At 28.1% G+C, this 25,357-nt stretch overlaps 1 protein-coding gene across 10 annotated transcripts; it reads right to left on the bottom strand.

The window, feature by feature from the left end:
• Positions 1-15,087: 15,087 nt before the first annotated feature.
• LOC140673794 (uncharacterized) lies at positions 15,088-24,888 on the bottom strand. Of its 10 annotated transcripts, XM_072906965.1 has the most exons (9): positions 24,091-24,217; positions 22,900-23,055; positions 22,310-22,767; positions 20,838-21,084; positions 19,189-19,398; positions 18,826-19,072; positions 18,302-18,519; positions 17,912-18,074; positions 15,088-17,818 (listed from the first exon to the last, which is right to left on the bottom strand). In XM_072906965.1, the coding sequence occupies exons 1-8, from the start codon at positions 24,181-24,183 to the stop codon at positions 17,937-17,939; spliced, it is 1,767 nt and encodes a 588-aa protein (XP_072763066.1). In that variant the 5' UTR covers positions 24,184-24,217; the 3' UTR covers positions 15,088-17,818; positions 17,912-17,936. The 10 variants fall into 10 exon arrangements, with proteins under 10 accessions (XP_072763066.1, XP_072763068.1, XP_072763072.1 ...); XM_072906967.1 differs by lacking the exon at positions 24,091-24,217 and adding an exon at positions 24,519-24,888 and having other exon boundaries at positions 15,088-18,074; XM_072906971.1 differs by lacking the exon at positions 24,091-24,217 and adding an exon at positions 24,519-24,887 and having other exon boundaries at positions 15,088-18,074; positions 18,302-18,498.
• Between the last annotated feature and the right edge of the window lie 469 nt (positions 24,889-25,357).

The raw sequence follows: 25,357 nt of genomic DNA, 5'->3' as shown, positions 1-25,357 counted from the left end.
GAGTCAATTGTACAAGAAGATAAATATCATAATGGGGGAAAGGAATTTGATCCAAATTTGATTCAAGAGACAAAATAGTCGCGCTAACAGCAACAAAAACATTTTCGCAAGAGCTTCGTCCTTCTCGGCTGCATCGTGCAACGTCTATAATGTTCATTTATATTATTACTATTCAACAATTCAAAATACTTATGATACACACAACCTTGAATAATCTCAACAGCTGCTGGCTTTTAGCCGAACTAACTTATGCATACATTATAAATACAAAAGTAATTTCTCGCTATTGCTATATGTTTCGCACACGTTCATTTATATAAACGCTCTTGATTGATTCTTAATCGGTGCTGCGAAATTCTCGCGTATCCTATTTATTTAGTTATTCTTTTGATCATCGCCGCAGAAAATGTCATTGATGTTTTTTCTTATTAACATAATGTAACTAAAATATACGGATTAAACGTCACATGTCAAACAGACATCTCTATAGGAATTTGCAAACAAATGATAAGGATAATTCTACATGAAAAAGTAAGTCAAAAAAGACAATAAAACTTTTACGAAATTTTGTTTTCGAAAACAAACGGAAAATTTAATTTTTTGTTATTTAAAGCTTATTTGATTTATATTAATGTAAATGTTTAATGCTATTAAAATATAAGTAAAAGATTCAAGATATTATATATTTGTTTAAGTATTAAAAATATTTAAGATGCTAAAAGAAATATATTTGTAAAGTATAAAAAATATTTATTTTTTTTAAATATAATATATTCCCATCTTTGCAGGTTCTTTCTCTATCTTCATCTCTATTAAGATAGAGAATAAGAGAGCAGGAAAAAGAGAAAAAAAGCCGCTATCAAAATAAATTATGTAATGGTATCATTAAAAAGTTATGTATGTTAAAATAAAAAGGAGAATATTTGTAATTTTTCAATTATTAAATTTCTTTCTCAAAATATTTTGTTTTATATTTTTGTGTTCTATTTTTTTATGTAGAATTATTTGCCTTCACGTTTGTGAACAAAGTTTACAGCAAAAACATTCCGAAATATATAGCAACAAAACAATATAGGAATTCAATTTTACTAGAATACAAGTAAAATTTGTTTTACATTCTTGTTTGACATATCAAGTTGATTTTACAATGGAATGTATTAAAAGAATAAATCAAATATGTATATCTCTTAATTTTTGGAGTATATTTATAGTGTATTTATATAAATTTTTTTTCATTCTTCTGGCATATTATTTGAATTTATCCAATGTATTTTAGTTACATACAATATTTATTTGTTTCATCTTAACAAATATAGGGATACGCAAGAATATCGCGATATAGAATTAGAATAGTTTACAATAGAATTATTAATTTTCGGTTTAGCAAAGCCTTACAATTCGTCGCCGCATCTTGCGCAAAATATACATTCGCGCGATTCTTGTTGCAATTTTATTGCCATCTATCATATCGTCTTATCGTATTATATTCGCAATAAAAAAATAATATTCAGTCAATGGATTCGGATTTTAACCATACTCGTCATTAATGGGAAGGAAAAGCTTTTAGTGGATATCCCCGAAGATAAGTAGCTACGTGTTACGTGAGTATAATATAGATATCGAAGCTAAACCGAGTTAGAAGAGTGGATGATAGTTACTATTATGCGGATTAACTATTGTAATTATCGACAACTAATTACTGTCTATTTTTGTGTGTAATTTTAAATTATTTTTTTTATATTTTAGAAGTCTATTCTCTTTCTACTATTTTTATATAAATAATTATTGCTTAAGACTATCATAAATAATGCGATGTGTGTTCTTTTAGTTTCACGCTCAACGCATTAATGGGCATCAAATTAATTGATCAAAGATTGTTTCAATAATTTAAATTTTCGTTATAATCATATCAAAGTAATTAAAATACTTGTCAAGATATTTAGAGTACAAGATTACAATACATCACATTACAGGCAGTCTACCGTATTCTTATTGATTTTATCAGGGATAAAAAATCTATCGATAAATCGAACTATCTTCCACTTAATTCGGGTCGATCCACCCGTGTGTTTGTTCACATAAGCTTTTCCTTTCTACGTATACAATTGTCACTTGCAAAAGTTTCGTATTATACAATGTCGACAATGAGGTTTACACTTTTGTCGAAATATCATTCGACATGGCGTGTATTCACAAAGGCGGGCAAAGGCACCCAAAGCGCTGACAACAAGTGCTTTTCGTGAATCAAGGGCGAATACAACCAAATAGATACGAACAAACGAGCATGAAAACCATATATATAATGGATGTCTCATAATTATAAATTAACTTTTTAACCTTTTCATTCCTTTTAAAATTATCGTGTTGGATCTTACAAACATAGTATGTAAATCGTACCGTAGGAAAGAAAAGGTTATAGGCACAAAAGCCTACAGAAAAAAAAGTCTGTATTCGTATTATATGTGGACGTATATCTCGAGTTCGTATTGTAATATTAATAAATTATTTAAGCCAGTCGCCAAAATTCGAACGTAAAATATATATGTATATATGCGTGTGTATATGTACGTATAATATGTACGTGTGTAAAATACAATAAATTAGAGTTTAAATAATATTTCAAAGAAAATATATGCAGGAAGAAGACTGATAGATATACAAAAATAAGGGGAAAGAGAGAGCGGGCAAGAGAAAAAGGGAAATAAAGTTAATAATTTAATTAAGTAGTGTGTAAATCTCGCCTATCGAGCGTTTTAAGTAGCGTTGGTTAAACAACCGCTTATCGACTAAAATTCAAACGTATAGAATACTGATACATAAAAAAAACATGTATATAAAAAGCCTCGGCCTTATCATTGTCAAGAAACAAACTGATGGCGCTTACTCGCAAAATAACTATATGCAAAAAAAAAATCTTACGAAAAAGTTATGATAAAAACAGAAGACGAAATAAGAGAGAAGAGTCGCTGATAATAATAATAATTAATAATTCTTAATAATAATAATAGCAATACTTAAATTGTCATTATTATAAAAAAATATCCTTTAATTAATAATTAATATCCTACAGAGAGCTCAAACCTAATCTATGCTTTAGTAATGATGTAATTGTTTAATTAATAATAAAAGTATAATAGTATAATAATAATAATAATAATAATAATATAATAATAATAATAATAATATCTAGGTATGTGCGTGTATGTTTATATGTATGATGCGTGTGTATGTGTGTAAGAATAATTAAAAATCTACAATATATGCCAATTACGATTGAGAAAAACAAACTAACTGTTTTTATTACTCACGAATGGCTTAGTTTATCATTTTACTATACAAAATGATATTCTACAATGTAGATCTCTATTAACACGTTCAAGAATCGAATTAATTTGTTAACATCATGTTCACCTTTAAAACGAAATAAACTCGTTTGTCCATCCAGAATTTTAAAATTCGACGAAATTGGGATCAGCAAGAGATTCCGGTAAAATAATACTAAAACATAATATACTAAATCGCGTCGTGTTCGCGAATGTCTGATAAATACTGAATTTACTTTGCAATGCACAATGACCTCGGTACTTTATTTATTAATAAAGGAAATTAATTAAAACATTTTTTAAAATATTTTTTTCGCTCTACTATTTGCTTTGTTTTTTTTTCAATTTACTGGATATTATGCCACTTTTAATAAGAATATATCACTTTATTTTCAATGATCTAACGTGACATATTCCGGCTTAATTACAAGGTATCGATTTTCGTAATATTTATATAATATATAAACAATTTTATAAAATTCAAACAATTTTTTCGACTTATTTTGATTCACTGTGCGGCATCGACGAGTTGCATTTCGTTCCAGGAAGAAAAAGGATATTGAATAATACGTATAAAAATGGAAAGATGTTCATTCAAGGTGTAGAAGAGATGTTATATATCGTCGTACTTATTTTATATGCCTCACTATGTCAGCCCTGAATTCATTGCAACGCGACGATTCAATAGTACTACTGTCGTACTGATGTTGAATAATATAATAATATAGAATATACATTTCATACTTGCATACGGATATATACATATGTATATTATACATAGCACACATGTGATATATATACACATACACATACACATACACATACACATACACACACACACACACACACACACATAAATAAATAAATATATATATTATATATATATATATCTATTTATTTATTTATTTATTTATTTATTTATTTATTTATAGGAAGGCAATAACGGAGCTTGAAATTAATTCATTCGATTATAACGATGAGTGTTTCTGTACAACTAGTTTTTGTTCATAATAATATATTCAAGGGTTTAGATCTAATTTTGAGGAAATTGGCAGTAATTAAATCAATAACATTATGATAATATGAGAACGTATAAATTTTCATATGATTACATACGTATTTTTTTTTTGCCAGATAAAATTAGAAAATTTTTAGATGAAATTTGTAAAACATGATTTTTTTATTACTGCATTTTTAATACGTTTTACTCAGATAAAAGAAAAATGAAGAGAAATTTAAACTTAATATATGTTAAATTTGAAAATGTGCTAAACAATCTATAGGACTTCCATGAGATAAGCATTTTTCACTTGCATAACATTTTCATTAATTTATCACTTAATATTACTAGTAAAGAATATTATATCTTGCATATTCAGTATTTTGTTAAGATTAAATATGTATATAAACTGAGTGTGAACTACATATTTTAAATATATATAATTTTCAACTTGCCCAATTGTCGAATTACCGCTTGCTTGCAAGAAGCAGTGTTTAAAAACGAAATTTTATTAAAAATCTCAAGTATAGAGATTTATATTTATCTGATATAAAAATTAAAAAATTTTCGTATGTACACAAGTAATGGATTTCATGGAAAAATTTTATTTCTATGCACTACCATCCAGCGTTTAATTTTTAATGGCCTGTGAAATTTTAAAGATGCATTTCACATGCCAAACCGTGCATATAATATCTTGATTGAGAATTTTCGGGTTTACTAATTCATCTAATCAGACACAAACATTAAAAAAAATTTATTTATTCCGTAAGAGAAAAATTAATTTGATTTCTCGTGTCTGACATCACAATTCAATACGGCATCAATACAGGATTAGAAACTTTAATATTTGATTTGATCCTAGTAAACACAGTTATATTAATATTATAAAATATAAGTGCAATAAAACAAACATTCCTTGAATGTCACAACATTTCAGTTCCCCTTTTAGAACTATTACACCTTTCTCTCGATTCACCCACAACCCTGCAACTCAGAATAGGGCACGTTGATTTATTTCACTTTTGAAGTCTTTCTCTAAAAGACTTAGGGCAAGAGAAAAATATCGGCGCACTACACAGACTCAGTCTTAAGAGTTATATCACAACAGGCAAACACTATGCTGCTAACTAAACTACACAACGTCCATACTCTCCCTACTCGCTTACATATTTTTTCCTGATGCCTACGTGATAAATAATTATAAAAAAATTGACTTGAATGACACCCTATAGTGATGGCACGTGACAGGTCCACCAGGATGAGAAAAAAATGTTGTATTTTGTTCGTAAAAATGACCAAACTCGATGAAAATAATGGTGAGTTTTCGAAAAAGTAGGAATTTCAGAATCATATATCATATAAATCAACTGGTAAGACAGAATAAATACCAGATAAATGTAAAAACTCTGAGAGTGAAGTGAAAATACTTTTCTGGGAAAATCTGCGAACAAACAAATGCAGTGAAGAATCTAAGTGAAAAGAGTTAAAAGGGATGTCAGACAGAATCAAGTAGCATGGACAAAAGTAACACAGGCATCGCTAAGTTAAAATGCAATGTAAATAGAGATAAACAGATCACATAATATGAAAGATCATCGTGAAAAAGATAATCTAATCTAGTTAACCACTGCATGTCAAAGATGAGGTCAACGAAACATAACTTCTATGACAATTGTGACACTTCACGTAAAAGACAATCGATAAAAAACGCGACTAAAGGTGAATAAGAAACGCGAATTCGCCATCAATTATATACCCACTTATGTTCATTTCTAATAAAAATTTTAAAGAGAAAGTGTATCAAATTAGAAAAAACCACAGGCTTGTATATATATTACAGTTAAAATATAAGTTATTTTTATATAGAAGTATTGATCACGTTATAAACAAGTGTATCGATTAATATTCTGCCCAATTGTAAATGGCTGGCCTGACTTTGCTTGTAACCTAACATTTGTTAGCGATTTAGGTATGATACAAAGAAGTCTGTGGAGAAGACTTATTGAAATTCTTAAAATGTTGCAACAAGTGTACGGAGAGGAAAAATTGTTTCCAATTTGAAACAGAATTTAACATAAACACATTGCTCTTCAATAAAGGATCTTGAAGGATCTTTTATTTTTCTAGTCACGAAAAATCGTCATATATACCTAACACTACTAATAATGCTTAAGAATACCACTAAGCGGGCTTGCATTCCAAAATTTACTCCTTCGAATAGAATAACGTTGAGTAGATTGGCTAATCAGGATAAAAGAAATAAAAAAAATCCCGCACTAATTATATGAGAAATCTATCTCGATAAATCAGCTGGTTTTTTTATATGTTGTAGCTTATGACTTACTGAACGAAAGATGCCAATGGGCATAAAGCTAAATAACATGGACAGTTATTGACCTACAACCAATCAAATACAGAAAACTCGGACTGGAAAACGGTCAATTATCTCAGAAAGTATTAGTTTGTTGGAAAAATGTTTGAAACAAAAATAGCAGGGTATAAAAAAATATATTAGCTGGTGATGTTCATTTGCGTTTTGGATGATCTTGAAAAGCTCTGTCAAGGTCAACATAAAAATTTTCAACGAAAAAAAGGTTTGTCAATAATGTTTTGAAAACATCTTGACTTCAGCTAATGTGCAATGAAAAAAAAGGATTTTCGTTGAAGATTTTTATGTTGACCTTGACGGATTTTTCAAGGTTATCCAAAACTCAAATAAATATCACCAGGTAATAGATTTTTATATAAATGTTTAGATTAACTTACATCTCACGAATCATTTTCGTCTTTATTTCCTATAAAGATAGAGTGTACATGAGTAATATGTACTTTAAATTTTATGGCTCTCTCTCTTGATTCCTGAGATATATTTGAAATAAAATATCATAATTTTCATATTTATTTTGTTATCTTTTTGTTATATCCTACTTGTATGTTTATATTTCTTTTGTTTACATTTTCTCGCTCCGTCACTATCAGTACATTTTTGTACTGATAGTAATAGAAATATAATTTACATTAAAATTTCCACGTAGTATTGTCAGCTTTGGTAGTTTCCATAAGTTTTCCTTCAAGATATTTGTTATTTTTATTTATGTGAGAGAGCATGGGGGACGGGGCTTCGCCTCGTTAATTAAGTCGAACCAATCGTTTGTGAGATGTAACTACGATGTTACATTACATGTTAAATTTATGAGAAGAAAATTATAATTAATCAATTATTTATTGAAATTTAATCACATTTCATATTCAGTTTTACCACACTTATGTAACATTAATATAACTGTGTTGTCTTTTCTAGTAATTTTTGAATAAATTCGTTGCCAATCTGCTGACATGTGTTGAGCGCATTTTGCTTACTGGATATATATAGATTCTTTTAGTCAATTAATAATTTACGAATATAGCTGAAAAACTCAGCTTACAAGATATTTCAAAATATATGTATTTTAGCATATGGTATCATAAAATATGAAATATATTTTACAAAAAAACTCATCCTTTCATTAAAATAGGTATTTATTAAATTTTTTTCAAAGAATAATGAGTAAAATCGATTGATGATCCTATCTTTATAAATACAGTATTGCACTTGCAGTTACATATTTTAAAAAAATATAATTATGTAGAAGAAGAAGAAGAAGAAAATAATTATGTATATTTTTATTTTTACATTAATTAAATTATCTCATTGTATTCTGTATATAAAGATATTATGATAAGGTCATTGAAAAAATATGAATGTACATTCTGAGACATTACGTATAATAGTACATATTTACATTACAATATAATAAAATATCATAGAATAAACTTTTCAAAATCATCCTTGTTGTATTAATATGTTCTTAAGAATAAACTAATATATATATATATATATATATATATATATATATATATATATATATATATATATATACATATATTTATTTATTTATTTATTTATTTATTTATTTATTTATTATATGACATAGATGGTTTTCGAAAATTTTATTCTATATATACATATTGAAGTTTGTTTTATAAAATTTTCAGCTTTCTTATTTATTGCTATGATGCTGTTTTTTTTTAAATTAAATTTATCAAAAATTTTTTTAAAATTATTTGAGATAATTTATATTTTTAAGTTTGATCTTATATATATATATATATATATATATATATATATATACACAGGGTGGACCATTTTAATCCATCCAGTCGAATATCTCGAAAACCAAGCCCGAGAGAGAAAAATGTTTCAGACAAAAGTTGTATGGTTTCGAGGGGGCCATAAGATGGTACCATTGGTTTGACTTTGAAAAGTCATTTGAAGGTCACGTGAAGGTCACTTCAAGTTTTTTAAATGGAACATCCTATATATTTTTACATATTCTTGTAGCTCATCTCGAGAGCTTTCCAAAACACTTATGACAAAGTATTTTTCATTAAGTATTTTTTGAGTTATAAGGCTTCAAAGTTGCAATATTTTGACATAAAATACAAGATATCTCGTAAAATATTCATTTTTTGATTATCTTACTCTAATACTTTTATGCACAGAATAACGAGACGAATCAATTGGTATAATTAAAACACATAATTATGTTAAAGTAAAAATCTGAATTTGCAACTAACAGTTATACATTTTTACTTTAACATAATTATGTGTTTTCTTTACACCAATTGATTCGTCTCATTATTCTGTGCATAAAAGTATTAGAGTAAGATAATCAAAAAATGAATATTTTACGAGATATCTTGTATTTTATGTCAAAATATTGCAACTTTGAAGCCTTATAACTCAAAAAATACTTAATGAAAAATACTTTGTCATAAGTGTTTTGGAAAGCTCTCGAGATGAGCTACAAGAATATGTAAAAATATACAGGGTGTTCCATTTAAAAAACTTGAAGTGACCTTCACGTGACCTTCAAATGACTTTTCAAAGTCAAACCAATGGTACCATCTTATGGCCCCCTCGAAACCATACAACTTTTGTCTGAAACATTTTTCTCTCTCGGGCTTGGTTTTCGAGATATTCGACTGGATGGATTAAAATGGTCCACCCTGTATATATATACATATATATATATATATATATTTATAAAATATAAAACATTTTAAAATCTTTTTCAAAATTGTTATATTAAATGCAAATATTAAAGAATAATTTTTTCAATTACTCATTATACACTTTTGTTAATTTTTACAAGATTATTTCGTATACAGGGTGTATTTCCGCAAAACCATAATGTAAAAATAAGATATAAGAAAATATTTATAATATTATAGAGACTCCAACTTAGCACTTCACTATTGTGCATTTTTGCAGTGTGTTTTGTCATTATGTGCATGCATGCAGTTGCAAAGTGCAAGATTGTATTTTTTTCTTAAACAGAAACATCTTTTCTGAAACATTATTTGACATACAATTTTTTATTTTCTAAAAAAGTATTAGAGTGTTTATGCAAAAATCCAATGGTTTAAGGGATATTGTAATTTTGTAGAAAAGTATTAATAATAATATTTATGTATCTTTTTAAAGTTAATGTTCAAAGAATGCTTTTTTCAATTTGGAAAAAATTTATATTCGGCTGTTAAATTAATATTCCCTTTTAAGTTATAGAGTAATAAAGCTTCTTCTTTCAGTTTTTTATGTTCATTTTTTATATAATTCTCAGAAATACTCCAATAATGTTACTATAAAAAATTACTAATTACTGTAAAAACAAATATGTACAATTAATGTACAAGAAAAATTAATGATGTAATAATATTAGAATAAGAATAAAAAAATGTTTAAATAGAAATGAGTTCTTTTTGGAAAGAGCAAAAAAAATAAACAACTTCTATCTAAAATATTTTTATCTTAGATAAATATTTTTGAAAATATTCAAAATAATTATTTCACTCATGATCTTGTCACATGCGTCCAAGATAAAACTAATATCACCACTGAATTCAACGTTTGATATCTTACAACATTTTAAAAAACATTCTTTTTCAAAAATGCTTTGTTTACGAGATATTTAATCATCCTGTAATTTTTCGTACATCTACTATATTAAAAAACAATCCGAATTATCTCTAAAAATATTTATTAAAGAAACAAGATTTGTGATGTTTTTAACTTTCCAAAAATGTGTGATTTCTTGTGTCAAATATTAAAAAATAACAAATATTATTTATAAAAAATTTTTACGTTGTTATTACATTATTATTACAATATTCAATAGATTAATTATTCGTGTGTAAATAAAATTAAGTTAAAAAGGTAAAAAAAATGTAATATTAAAAAAATAAGATTGAGTATATGAAAATATCATTACTTCGCGAGTAAGACTTCGACTTAATCTGATTATTAGTAAACTTTAAAAATTTTTTAAAAATAATTTAAAGTGTATGCAATACTTAAAAATATATATTAATTTTGATATATTAATATTAAGATTTCTTATCTACATAACTTCAAAAATTTATAGTAATAGTGCATAGCTGGATAAAATCGAAAATTCAACAAAAAAGAAAAAAAAAGATTTTAGAAATTTGTTATTAATTAGTTTCATACGAAAAATCTCGAACACACCTTTTAATTTTTTACTTATTATTTTAAATAAATAATATATGTAAAATATAAGCATACATATAATAAAATACTTGCAAAATATAGATTTTTATTCATTCAGGTGCATATTTTTTGAAAAAACCTAGAATTCTTAGAAAATTGTTTTGTACCTGGAAAATTTTCATGGAATTTTATTTATTGGGATTCAGGAAATTTTTGAAAAAAATTCTTAATATTGTTGCTTTTATATTGTAAATTATAAATGTGCAGTACATATTCTTTATTTTAATTTTTAGTGAAATAAAAAATAAAAATGCTATGAAAGTTAAAAAATTTTATCTGAATAAAAGTTATTTAGTCTTTTCAGTATATTTGTAAATCTAGCATTTGGAATTTTAAATGGTTTTTGCTTCGTATGAGTGGAAAACATTTAGAAAACGCGTACAATTAAAAAAACTTATTTAAAAAAATTGTACCAGAAAAAAATCTTTAAAATATTCTCTTATACCTAAAATTTTGAACAAAAAGACCTGCACTAAGATTAGGGAATTTTCAGGCAATTTTTTTACAAGATTTAAGTAGACACTCCTCTATCTTAAATTTTTCATTTTTGTGAATATTTTCGCCAGTTGTGATCATTATATAATGACTAACATTCAGAGTATGTTATAAGTGAACATTATAGAAGCATTCCATATACAGAAACACTCAATGTGTCAAAAGCAAATTTGATGTGTGAAATATGAATTTATTATATTATTCATAAAATATTAGAAAAAAAATTCAAGCTTTATATTCTCTCTTTTTCTCTCTAAATTATATATATATATATATATATATATATATATATATATACATAATACATATATACATATGTATATGTGTGTGTGTGTGTGTGTGCGTGCGTGTGTACATGTGCATGTGTGTGCACACACGCTTTTTTTCTCTAAAGGATTTTTAGATATTATCGATAATTATCGATATTATAACGCCGTTCTTTTAAATGAAAATTATTCTTAAGGCTCTTGGTTTCTTCTCTTTTACTGCAAAGAAGGCATTTATACGTGAATCGGACTTTATATGGAAAGTTGTATAAAATTTATATTTGGAATTGTACAATTATAAGCCTCTTTTTTCGCCGAGTTAATAAACAAAATGATAAATATTGACAATAACTTCAATGACTTTAACCATAACATATATTATTCAAATTATGATGACGATGCAATAATTTTTAACCATTGATCATTCTTTAAAGAGAATAACAAATAATGATCAATGAAAAAAAGGTTCTACATATATCTATTATTATAATCTTAATACATCTAAATCATATAATATAAAATATTTAATTTATATTTTAAGTTCTACATGTATCTATTATTATAATCTTAATACATCTAAATCATAAATATATATATATATATATATATATATATATATATATTTATGATTTAGATGTATTAAGATTATAATAATAGATACATGTAGAACTTAAAATATAAATTAAATATTTTATATTATATTTATGGTAAGTAAAAAAATAAACATTGGTAGTAATATTTTTTAAATATTTCTCAAATATATCCTGGAATATGATAAATCTTTATGATGTGTTCAAGATTACAAAGATATTTATAAAATATTTTGATAAATGTTTTTAAAATATTCAAATAATCATGGTCATGGTCATTGAAGACAAGTTTTTTCATTGTCAATATTTAAATTATTTAAGCTACAAAGAAGTGAATATATTGCAACAAAAATTTAAAATTTTATTATTTTGTATCTTTTTAATTGGTAAATGAACAATAAAAAAATCAATTATCTTGTCCTCAAAGGTTAACATCAATATTAAGATTAAGCAGTAAGTCATTTGAATCTGTAATCTTATGAAAATATTTAATAATTATCTGTGCTTTCTTTTGACAACTTAAAATATAAAGCACATAAATTTTTAAATGCATTTTCTTGCAAATACTTGGGAGTTGGATCGTATTATCTTACGATGAGAAAATAGGATTACAATATACGTTAGATACGACGAAATTGGAAGGGGCTATGTCTGATAATTAATATTTATAAGCCATTACTTGCTTTCAATATATCACACCTATAGTAATAAAAATATACTTGATAAAGAGATTCCTCTTCCCCCAATATTTTACTAACTTATATTATTAACATGTAATAAACCTAATTTATTTTGCAATTTACAATGCACAAAAATTCATCTTAATTTCTGCTCTTTAATATCATTATTCAATATGATTGCAGAGGAAGAGATCAAAAGTCTTAAGATTAGATATTTTAATAGAGATTTCTAATAACATTTCCAAACATATTTTTGCAATCTTTGTATTAAATATTTTTGCGAGTCAGGCATATAAAATGTTTTTTGCTCGCTCATAAATCTTAAGTTATTAACTATTTTCGTTAAACAAAAATCGATTCAAAAGAATGGAGAAGTTCGCATTTAAAGTTTCTAGCCAAAAAGAGCGGCGTTGTATTAACTAATGAAAAGAAATATATATTTGTTTAAGGCTCCGTTGATAAGGACTAATGCTAAGCTAAAGTACTCCGCGGGCTGCTGCGAGCTGTTTTCGAAATCACTTACGAGATAATCGTTCCGAGGGTCTCCGCAAAAAATAAGAGAGCGAAAAAATCGAGAGAAAATAAATAATAAACGTATATAATATGGTTCCTATAACTTTGGAAAACGAAAAAGAAAGATCGAGAAACACAGAAGAACGGAGACAAATAAACAGGAGGGGAAAAAGAATAATAAGAAAAATGGGGGAGGGGGAGAGAGAAGAAAAGTAGAATAAAAAAAGGATTGCTAAATTTTTGTGTACGTATTTAACTATATCCTATGTAGACTAAATCTATTTTTGGCAATGTTGTTTAGGTATACATACGTTAAATATTACGATATACCGTAAGTAGATTCACTGGCCATAGTATTATGCGCTATGTAAGATCTTGCTTAATATCTGTTCTTTGACACATTACAATCCTGTACAATTCTGGAGTAATAATGGCGGAGACCCCGGCCGAGACACACAGTATGCTTTCATTCATATTTCACTATGCAGCACGGACTCGAATTGTCAAAAGAGAAATAAAATCTACATGACGGAAAATATATGTAAATATGAGACGTATCTATAACGATAAGTTAATTTTCTTTAAACCATAGCCTCTACAATATTGTGCAATTATTTTTATTTCACGTATTTTGATAATTAAAGACTAAATCGAATTTTATTCCACATTTATTTATTAATATCGAAAAATAAATTTATACTTATTTATAAATGATTTGTAAATATGTATACAGGAGGTAGATGTAAGATCTTACAGTTTCTATTTACTGTATTTGTAGAGCAAAAAGCTTTTCCATTTCTGATTCCAAACTGACTACGCAGCAGCAGTGGAGTTATAAAATATTATATCATAAATTCGTTCCTTTAACTGAGTAATCGTTAAATAAGTATTACTTTCTTAAGTTTTCTCATTTATCATTGAGATAGATAGGTAGAAAGAAGGAAGAAGAGAGAGCGTGTAACTGAGTATCCATAATTAATATGACGAAGAATTATTGCTTCCGGAAATCTTAAGTTTAAGATTTTTAATTACGTGCAAGTACAGTCCGAGATTAAGTACAACGGTGCTTTTTTCGACAGAGAGTAGAAATTTAGAAATATATTAATTTCCTCTCTCGCACAGTCCCAGCAGTCTCAGTAAAATTCGATCGCATCTACAGGTCTCTAATTTAAGGCTTCACGAGTGCATGCTCTCAACAACGATGAGATGAGAGGAGGCACGTCTTTGTGGCATAGTTTTTTTTTTTTTTTTTTTTTTTTAATACAATATTTTTCTCTTTTCATTTCAGGCCCCGAAGTGTTCTCTGCGTCAAACATTTTTATCATTTTTATTGTCAATGGCTTAATTTTTTCGTCATTAGACGAACCTGTTAAAATATATGTATTGTGTATGAAATGCAAGATCTTTCACGGAAAGATTTTTTTCTAATCTTCTATCGCATTTCTCGTCGTAAAATAAAAATATTACATGAAAATTTGTATCGAAAGGAAAGTTACAGTGTGACCAATGCAACTTATATTTCGGTTTATATCTCTAATTAAAGTAAAATTCAATTAATAATTAACTTTGTTAATCATTTGTTTGTTATATATATTGTGTTATCTAAAATCAGGCTACTCAAATTTTTATATATATGAAATGTAGAAAATGCGGCATGTAAGATGAGGTGCGCGCACATATATTAAAACTTAACTTATTTTGATTTTTCTAATCAATAAGTTCTATTACAATTAACTAAACTCGTGTATCAATGAGTCACAAAATACTTTCTTTTTTTTCTTTATAATTTTTTCTGGAGCACATATATCTGTTTTTCTTTCTAGCAAAAAAATGTTTTTCTAATACGGCTATAAAATAATCGTCAAGTGATTTGGAAGATTTGGGGATTTGGTTACAAAGAAGTGGAAGACAATAAGCAATCGAGGCATCTGAAAACGAACACGCAATATTTTTACACAAGTTTGTCGATGACAAAGAGAGACATATTTGAAATAAACTAAATTAAATCAAATTTGTGTTTTCACATAGAGACTTATTAATCTCTTTATTAAAAATAAATTAATTTATTGTTTGGTTTTACAGCTTTCCAGTTATTTTATAGCCACCTAACGTGTGTATATATATATATATATATATATTTGCATATATGACTCATTAATAAAAGTCCATTAATTGTAATAATCTCAATTTTAATTAATAAAATTTGTCTACGGAATTAAGGATAATTCTGTTTTTGACTCTCGTTAAAATGTTTTTGAAATTAATGTGATTAAGGGGATCCAAAAGCTATTCTATATTATCGACCAAAATTTAACCTAACATAACAATATATTTACTTAATATAAAAATTTTGCAATTTATACACACAAAGTAAAATAGATTTCTGCTAGGAATTGCATGAAGAAATATCTGTGAACTTTTAGAAATGGCGTCTGACGTGAGTTTGTGTTTCAATCTCTCATACTCACAGATGCACGAGAGTAATTTTTTACAGATTTTGAAAATATTTTTTACTAGGCTTCTAAAGTCATTTCCAAAAGTTTACTAATATTCTGTTATGTTACTCCAAACGCGGACGCTATATCTCTTGCACGAACATACCGTAGAACTTTTTATAATTAAATAAATATTATTACGACTAACTGTTATTTTTTAATTTTTTATCATTTTTATATGAAATTATTAGCCCCCACGTGTTGTTTTATAAGTACTTTAATTGTTGAGAAGGATTTATCAGTCCTTGTAGTCAAAAAAGAGATTTTCAAAATCTATAATTCTGTTGTTCTGTCGGTAATTTTAGATCCCCTTAAGTTTGAATATTAATTATTATTAAAAAATTACATGCGTTAAAGAAAATATAAATGTTTCTTCAATATGCCCTATTTCCTTATTGCAATTAAACTAAATGGTAATATCAAAAGCAGGAAAGCATTTTAATTTTTTTCTATATATTACACTTTACATCAAAATAAATAAATTTTTTTCACATGTCATCACTCACTTTCAATAATACAGATTAGTAAAATACTATATATAAAAAATTCTTTTTCAATTTGTAAATTAAAAAGTACAATTATAAATTTTGATTAACTATTATATAAGTTTTATTTTTACTAAAAATACAAAACATATTAGATTTAATTACACTTGTCATGCAAAATCAATGCATGTGCATTTATTGATATAGATAATAAAGAAATAGTTGTGGAATTTTATTCGTCTCTTTTTAAATACTGGTGATGACATATAAAAAAAATTAATTTCGACATTTAGTGTAAAAAAAATGTGCATTCTTAACTTTTAATCTCACAATTCGATATAATTACAATGAAGGAGGAGAAGAGGGCAAACAGGAGTCTTATGATATGAAAAATTATGTGTTTGCTAAATTGATTACTCGAAAACTATATGATGTGTATGTGTGTGTGTGTGTGTGTGTGTGTGTGTGTGTGTGTGTGTGTGTGTGTGTGTGTGTGTGTGTGTGTGTGTGTGTGTGTGTGTGTGTGTGTGTGTGTGTGTGTGTGTGTGTGTGTATGTGTGCATATATATATAATGTATGCACGCATAAACATACAGAAACACACTTGTACTATTCGTAGTATGTAACATACACGCTACGTAAATAGTATTTTGACTTGTTAATCCTGTTAAAATAAAATTAAAAAAAAGATTCAACATTATTATATTGCGCACAACATTTAAAGTCAAAAGAATTTTTTTTTTTAATTTGAAGTAACATGTCGAAAGCCATAACAATGTTGCAGGTACGCCGTAAGAGAAAATACCGACGTTGCCGTCGGCATCACTGCACAAATCCACCAATCGAAAAAGGTACAATATGAAACAAAACGACGACGACGACGACGACAACGACGAGCACTTCCGAACGGGCACGGTTGAATTCGCAGCACATATACATATATATATATATATATATATATGTGTGTGTGTGTGTGTGTGTGTGTGTGTGTGTGTATATGTATATATACGAGTTTATGAGCATATAAAATTTTGTATAAAAATATTTTCTTGTTGTGTGTGTGCGTATGTGTGCGTGTGTGTATGTATATATGTGTGAGGAGGGAGGTGTAGTATTTTTAGCGTTATCCGTGCTTATATACTTGTGTATGTCTCTCTCTCTTTCTTTCTCTGTGTATGTGTGTGTGTGTGTGTGTGTGTGTGTGTATATATATGTACATCTTGAATAATTAATACTGCGTAATTAATATCATCTCGTTCCATTATGCACGCATTATGCGTCGCGGTGTGAGTTTGACGACTCTCCTTCGTGGAACGTTGTCACAGTCCCCAGTATAAATAATTCTTCAGGGAAAAGTACTGGGAAAAGTTTGCCAAGATATGGACGTTCATTCGAAGCGAATGTACGGTCACCGAAACGGCGGTAAAAAGTTTTCATACATGTTAGCATACCTAGATGGATAACCCAAGCTCTTTCTTAGTGCGTCTCATCTGAAAGTGAAGTCGCCACCAAATTCAAAGGAACATCGGAAACGTTCTCCTCGTCGCCTTCATCCGTTTCTTCAGTATCCATCGACAGATGCCGCTGTACACGCTCCTCGGTTTTCGCATGTGGCTACAATTATGGTAAATAGTATTATAGTAAATTATATTACTAATAAATATTATAGTAAATTGTATTTGATAACAATTCGCAAAAAAAGATAAATTATGGAACTGAAACTCGAGTAAAATGTTTTACAGTTTGATTTTAATAAATCTTTCTCTCTAAAGCGTTTCAAATATAAATGCAAAAAATCTTTTATTTGTCTACTCCAGTATAAGAGACAAAGGATAGCTTACGTGAATCATGTAACTAGACAAAGGTATTGAGTAAGGGTTAGGCGGAGGCGGATGGCCACTAGCTATTCGTGTGGGCGTTAACGCTGCCATCATCAGGTGAGGCTGAATTTGTCGTCGAAGAGCCGCCAGCATGTCCGCGCTCTCGGGATCCATTGGTTCCGTTGTTGATTGAGATGCTAAGACCGCGTCCCCTTTTTCTGACAAGGTTATTAATCTTTCTAGGATAAATTTTCATTCTATATTGTAATGTAATTAAAGAGATCAATATATTTTGAGGAAATTATTAGGATCTAATTTTTTTATATCGAATGAATATTTAAACGTTATAAAACTATTTGCAATCAATGTTTATATTTCTTGGCATTGACTTGACCAGCTCAAGTGTAATTTTCAAATTTATTGCAACAAGACACATTTCAATAAATATAGAGGATTGTTTGTTATCACTCTCATCACGAGAAGGCACCTTGGTAATAAATAAAATAAATAGAATAGAAAAAAGAATAAATAATTAAGCCTCTTACTTCTGTGTCTCGTTGGCTTTTCACCTTTGGGTCTACGTCTGCGAGTATGTATAGTATCTCTTCGCATAGTAACCGGGCGATTAACACCATGAAGTTTGTAATACAGTCCGCAAGCATTGCACACCATCTCGCCCTTCATATTTCTTCTCCAGATGGTTGTTGTCATAGTACCGCAATTTGTGCAAGACATGTCGACCTTTTTTGCAATGTTGCCACTTTGCTGATCGAATTGTTTCTGATCGTCCAGCTAAAAAAAAGAAAAAAAAAATTTAATTACAGCAACATTTTATCATACGCAATTTATTTACGTTATTTTACAAACAGCAGATTTTTTTCTGCACGAAAATATATATATATATATACCTTTCCTTTCAACTTGTTCGACCATGTAGTAAAGTCCTGAGCTTGCTCTTCATTATTGGATTCATGTTGGTAATTCGCGACAACGTCCGGACTTGCTGGAGCCTTACTGGGATAGCTTTGTTTTCTGCGACCTTTCGTCGTTATTTCCTTACGACCAATGCTGGCAGGGCTAGATGGATTACTATCTATCGAGGCACTCTGTAAAAGAGACTGGATGTCATTTATGTTTTTTTTTATTTTCAAATTTTTTCAAAATGTGTTTTTTAAACATTGTGATGAGTAATCTTTATAATAGTTATCAAACATTTTTCACTTGTATAATATTTTCATTTTTATATTATTAAAAATTACAATAAAGAATGCATATCTAATATTTTGTTAAGACACTGAATATAAACAGAGATAGATATATATTTTAAACACCTAATTCATTTGGCTTACTGCTAACAATATAAGAACAAAATTGTTAAAAAAAGATTTTTTTTAGTTTCCTGAATTTCATGAGAATTCCCTGAATTTTAGAGAACAAGTACAAAATAAATCACTATAATTTCAGGTTAGGAATTATTTCATGTTTTTTTCAAAGAGTTGATATTTTGATTTAATTAATTATTTAAAATTTTACATATAATAATGACCAAAAATGAAGTTTCTCAAGTTCTTGAATAATGTATTAATAAAAATCTGCAAAAATGTAAAAATCAAGAAATATTCAATTAAAATAGTCTTAAGGCATTATTAGTAAAATTTAGGCCAAAAATAACTGTTTCTAAAATTTTATAAACATTTAAAAAAAAGCAAACACTTTAGTAAATGATGAATTGAGGATATTGTCCTTGCTCAAACACTGTTATTTTTTTTTAAAGAGACAAATATGGTTCTCATGTTTACATTTCACCTGTTACCAAGAAAGAGATAAACTAAAAAAGTACACAACAGTTAATAATTTCCATTGCAGATTCATTTCAAAATAAGAACATATTTTGCAAAACATTTCAAAATTATATTGTTAAAATATCAAAATTTATTTATAATTTAATATTACAATTTAATTTATAAATTAATAAAGAATATTTATATTTCTATATATTTTTATTTCTAATAATACTAATATACAATATAATATTTAAAAATATTTTTTGTACGTTTAATTTTTGAAAAAGCTCGTTATTTTATACATATCCAATAAAATTATTTTTTTAAAATTTGAAAAAACATTAAAAGCAAATAAAATATTTAAATATAAATATATAACATATATTTATCTTATGTTATATCTTTCCTATATATATTGTATTTAGTAGAGAAAAAAAGAGTCCTAAAGAAATGCCCGGTTTATCTATTATCTTCACGGAATTCTACCTGGAAGTGAATGTGTTTTGAATAAAAGATCCTAAAAGATATTCTCGATCGATCAATGGTCCACTCAATAGCCTAAGGTCACCCGTCTCGTACCTGCGGATTTTTTCTCTCTATTTACTAGACGGACAGATGTTCGCGAGGTATGTATATATCGGAAGAAAAAAGTTTTGTTCATTCAGAAGAAAAAATAAGTACAAACGAGTCCAGAAATTTGCGAAGGAACTTCCTTATTGTTTTGTCCTTAGAAAATTTTTTAAAAAGTTTTTAAGACCAAATCATTCGCTTACCTTATTTTCTAAAGTTGCTATATTCGTACGATTACCAAGCACAGGAAAATCGGTTAGCGTACGTTCGATAGTTGTCCCCTGGGTATCCCTATAGAATTTGATTTGCGGAGATATTTTATCCGAGTCAATGGCGGTAATGCCAATCTGACTGTTATTAATCAAAGAGCGCAGCAAATTTGTGGCTTCGCCGGTAAATCCATTGTTTAACTTATCACCATTTGTTCGTGTAATTTCCAAACTTCTATTACTGCGTTAACAAATACAAATAGATAAACGTATAATTGTGTAATTTTACTCATTACATAAGTTACAACATCTCTTATTAACTTGATTTATGATTTCCAATTAAAATTAATAAAATAGCAAAAGCTCGAGCAAATGCTTATATGTATATATATATATATATATATATATATATATATATAATTTTATAACTCATTATTATAATTTAATAATTTTTTATAACTTTTTAAATTTGAATTTTGTAATCAAATAAAAATTAGATTAAAAGTCTGAATGATTAGATCAATATAAAAATTTATAATTATCTATAAATAGAATTATCTATAAATTAAAATAAATAAAAGCAAAATTCATTAACATAAAAAATTGTAGTCATACAAAAGAATTTATTTTGATAAAAAAACTGCTAAAATTAAATATTTCCCTAGTTTAAAATTTAAATTTAATTCATTATTTCGCACATAATAAAATATAAGAATATGAAATTGTGACATACATAATGCAGTACAGTCCAAGCTCTTTATTCGCGTTTTCAATATTCGCGGAGTGAATATTTGTAATCTTTTTGTTCGTGATTAGAAAACTCCGTAATTTGTAGTCAATTTCAATTGTATTCTATTAGAATGCTATTTTCTATTACATATATTATAATTCTATTATACCTATATATATATATATATATATATATAATTATATCTATTATATCTATATTAATAAATAAATTCTTTTGAATCGTCAATCACGTCAATGAAGAAAAGTCTGATTTTTAAAAGTTCAGGAGTCTGCAAAGTGTAGCAAAACAAAAAAAATTACCAATTTTTTTAAAATCAATTTCTGATAAACTATCTAATAATATTTAAATAATTTGTTGTAATTTATTAACATAAATCTCAGAAAATATTGTATAATAATATTAAGTATTATGTTTGATTATTAATTTCAAATAAAATCACCTTTTTTAATAACATTTTTTTAATTTTTAATTTTCTTAAAAAGCAATCCCTATATTTAACTCTATACCTAATGCATCCCCTATACAACCCCTATAATAAGGAACTTTGACTGTATATTAACAATATAATTCATAACAATTTTATTATTAAAATTTTAAAGATTAAAGTATAGATAAAAAATATTCTATTTCTAGTTACATGTAATCGTAGAATTCAGGTAACTGCAAACGGTTATCAAGGAAATATTTATTAAACAAACAAATTTGATTTACTTACCTAGCTAAAGCTTGCCACAGCTTCGTTGTTTCATGATCAATGTTACTATCGGAACAATTGCTCTCTGGGGTATCCATTCTATTAACTGGACTACAATTTGCAGTGTTGGATTCAGAGCCATCATAATTGTCTTCAAGTTTAATTCTCTTGTTAACAGTCATGTCGTAACCATTTTCTTCACTTTCGATTTCCTGCTCGTCACGATCCTCAATTTCTAGCCGTTCAGGATCGGAGCTATTAGAACATGTGTCATCTTCTGGTTCGCACTTAATATTATCATGTTCTGGCATATCACTGTTTTGCAACTGTAGATGATGCTTTAGAGTTTGAGGTATTATGTTTTGATTAATGCTGGCCGGCTCGGAGTTAGACTCTTCATCGAATAATGTCCTATTCAACTCGAGGAACGATTGTAGTGGGTTTTCGCCTACTACTTTGGCAGTGGAGAGAGTCTCTTTCTGGACAAAACAAAATAAGATGTGAACATTAGCTTCTATTCTTTTCCTTTTTATGTTTTTCTAATATATATATATAGATTCTAATATAGATTCGGTTTATTAAAATATAATTTGTTATTTAGTTTCAAATACCTGCTCATCAGGGGATGACAATTGCTTGGCATAATCCAGGTACTGTTTAAGTATAATATCAGACTTTTGTGACACTTCTCGAAAGTTGTGCAGTAAGTCCAATTTATATACACACCGATGGCAGATAATTGACGGTAAGGTATCGCCATCTTTTACCTTATCAACAGAAATATATATTAAACTAATCAATATGTGAAAAAGTCGAATTTTTCTTTATATTTGAAAAAAATGTATTAATTGTAACGTGCAGTCAAATTAATTTCTGTAATAAAATGAAATTTTTCTTACAATAAAACTATTTTTAATTATTTTTTTTTATTTTAGTAAAAATCTATGAATGTACAAAATTTTTTGAATGACAATTATAAAATATGATAAACTAATTTAACTGAATTGCTGTACAAATCTTTGAATAATATATTATATTAAACAAAATATCGAATAGAAAGTATATTTTTAATACAGAATGGATCTTTAGTTTTTATTTATAAGAAATTTTGTATCTTTTTCATACATACATACACACACACACATACTCAAACACACAAAACAAACACACACATACACAACACATACACAAAACAAACATACACACACACAATACATACACAAAACACACACACAACACACACACACATAAAATATTTATACAATATATAATATATATAAATATTGAGAGCAATATTTATTTCTAATATTTTGGCTTTTTGAAAGGTGTTTTATAAAAATATAAACAATATAAAAATATTGTGCATATATATATATAAAATATATAAATAAAATATAAAAATAATAGTTTCACATAAAAAATGCCTCTTAACTTAATTAATCTTTATCTAAAAGTTTGATAGCTAAAATTCAGTAATAATTGCATAAAATTTAAAAAAAAATTATTTCCATAAACATATATAATATAAAAGACTTTTGTGCTAGCTATTTCTATTAATTTGCTTCAAATTGACAATAAATTAGAGAATGTGGATTGATAATAAATTAGAGAAATGTTAGAGACGAGTGGTGCGCGGATAACATACAACATACAGTAATGTGACAACGAAATTCGTGTGTGAAACATGATAACAGGACACCCAAATAAGGAGCCGCTGCTCCCCCTCTCAGTCAACGGCTACTCCGACTCGAGTTCCACTCTTCGAGTTCGCGCGCAGGGCTTATCACTGCCATTTTAAATACCGTTGCTCTCTCTGCTCGTCGGCTTATCTCGCGAATACATCTCTTGCCAAACTTTCTCCCGTGGCACGCATGTACGTGCATACAGACATACATACATACATATACACACGCACGCACACACACACAACGCACATGCATACATACACATACATATATCCGCATTGACGTGATCAGGTGTGAGTGGGACGCGAACGCGAAGACGTGCGAGCTAAAGAGAAATAGAAAGGAGAAACGTGCGAGTGTATGTGTGAAGAGAGAGAGAGAGAGAGAAAGAGAAAGAGAGAGAGAGAGGGGGAGAGAGAGAGCGAGCACGACGGAAACGACGCAGAGAGAGAGAGAGAGAGACGCATCACAAATGACGACGAGACGACTCTCCCTCCCCCTTCCCGATAAAAATTGAAGACAATTGTCAATATTATGACACTTACCGTGATTGACAGGCACGCTAATATCTTTCGCTGAATGCCCTCCTCCTCGAATATGGACGATTTAACACCGTCCGCGGATAAACAAAGGCGACACAGCTCGTAGAACTTCTGCGGTACATCGAACATAATTGCGAGCTACTCCGGCTTGCCTGAGGCTCACGTGAAACGCGAGTCATCAAGGGATATGCTCCTTCTAGTTCAGCGGTCGATGTGCTACCTATCTTTCTCCACTGCCACTATGTATACTCGAGCGTCGAGCGATCTGAGAATGGGTTTACGCGGATCACTTATCACAGTCACCGCTGCGGTTCATTGTCAGCGGCACAGTAGACACATTGTCGTGTATCATGTAATACAAAGATGGCGAATCTCATGGAAAATATTGTGGAAGGCAGATAGGCCGATTTATTCGCACGCATGTGCGATGCTGTGACGTCAAATGCAAACCTCCGAAAAGTTAGGCTGTCCAAAATTTACTGCCAGTACTGCCAGCATATTGTCATCCTTGTTGTTCACTAGTACTAGACAAAGATGATAACATGCTGTCAGTACTGGCAGTGAATTTTGGAACACAGCCAGTATGTATCTTTAGTGTTCGATTGCTACTAACAGCGGTTTATTCTGGGCAGCGATCATGTAATTTCACGTGAAATTTTTTACTTTTTCATTTTTTACTTATCCAAATTTTACGTGAAACTTTTCACGCATGGCGATTATGTATGTGGCTTGGATGCGCAGAAAACAAAATCATTAAACATGGTTCCTAGGGAGTTAGTTATTTAGTACAGCACTGCACGACAACAGACATAACCACAGACTTCTATATACAACTAGACTGC

The sequence above is a fragment of the Anoplolepis gracilipes genome, chromosome 15 (assembly GCF_047496725.1).
Source record: "Anoplolepis gracilipes chromosome 15, ASM4749672v1, whole genome shotgun sequence".
Taxonomy (NCBI): Eukaryota; Metazoa; Arthropoda; class Insecta; order Hymenoptera; family Formicidae; genus Anoplolepis; species Anoplolepis gracilipes.
This window is presented reverse-complemented; position numbering and strand designations above follow the sequence as displayed.

Excerpts from the sequence above, each read along its gene's own strand:
- LOC140673794 (XM_072906967.1), bottom strand. The coding sequence starts at position 24,644 with ATGTTCGATGTACCGCAGAAGTTCTACGAGCTGTGTCGCCTTTGTTTA. Across the intron at positions 21,085-22,309 it reads CTGTGGCAAGCTTTAGCTAG|TAATAGAAGTTTGGAAATTA; the intron begins GTAAGTAAATCA and ends TTGTTAACGCAG. Across the intron at positions 18,075-18,301 it reads TGTCTAGTTACATGATTCAC|CCACATGCGAAAACCGAGGA; the intron begins GTAAGCTATCCT and ends CCATAATTGTAG.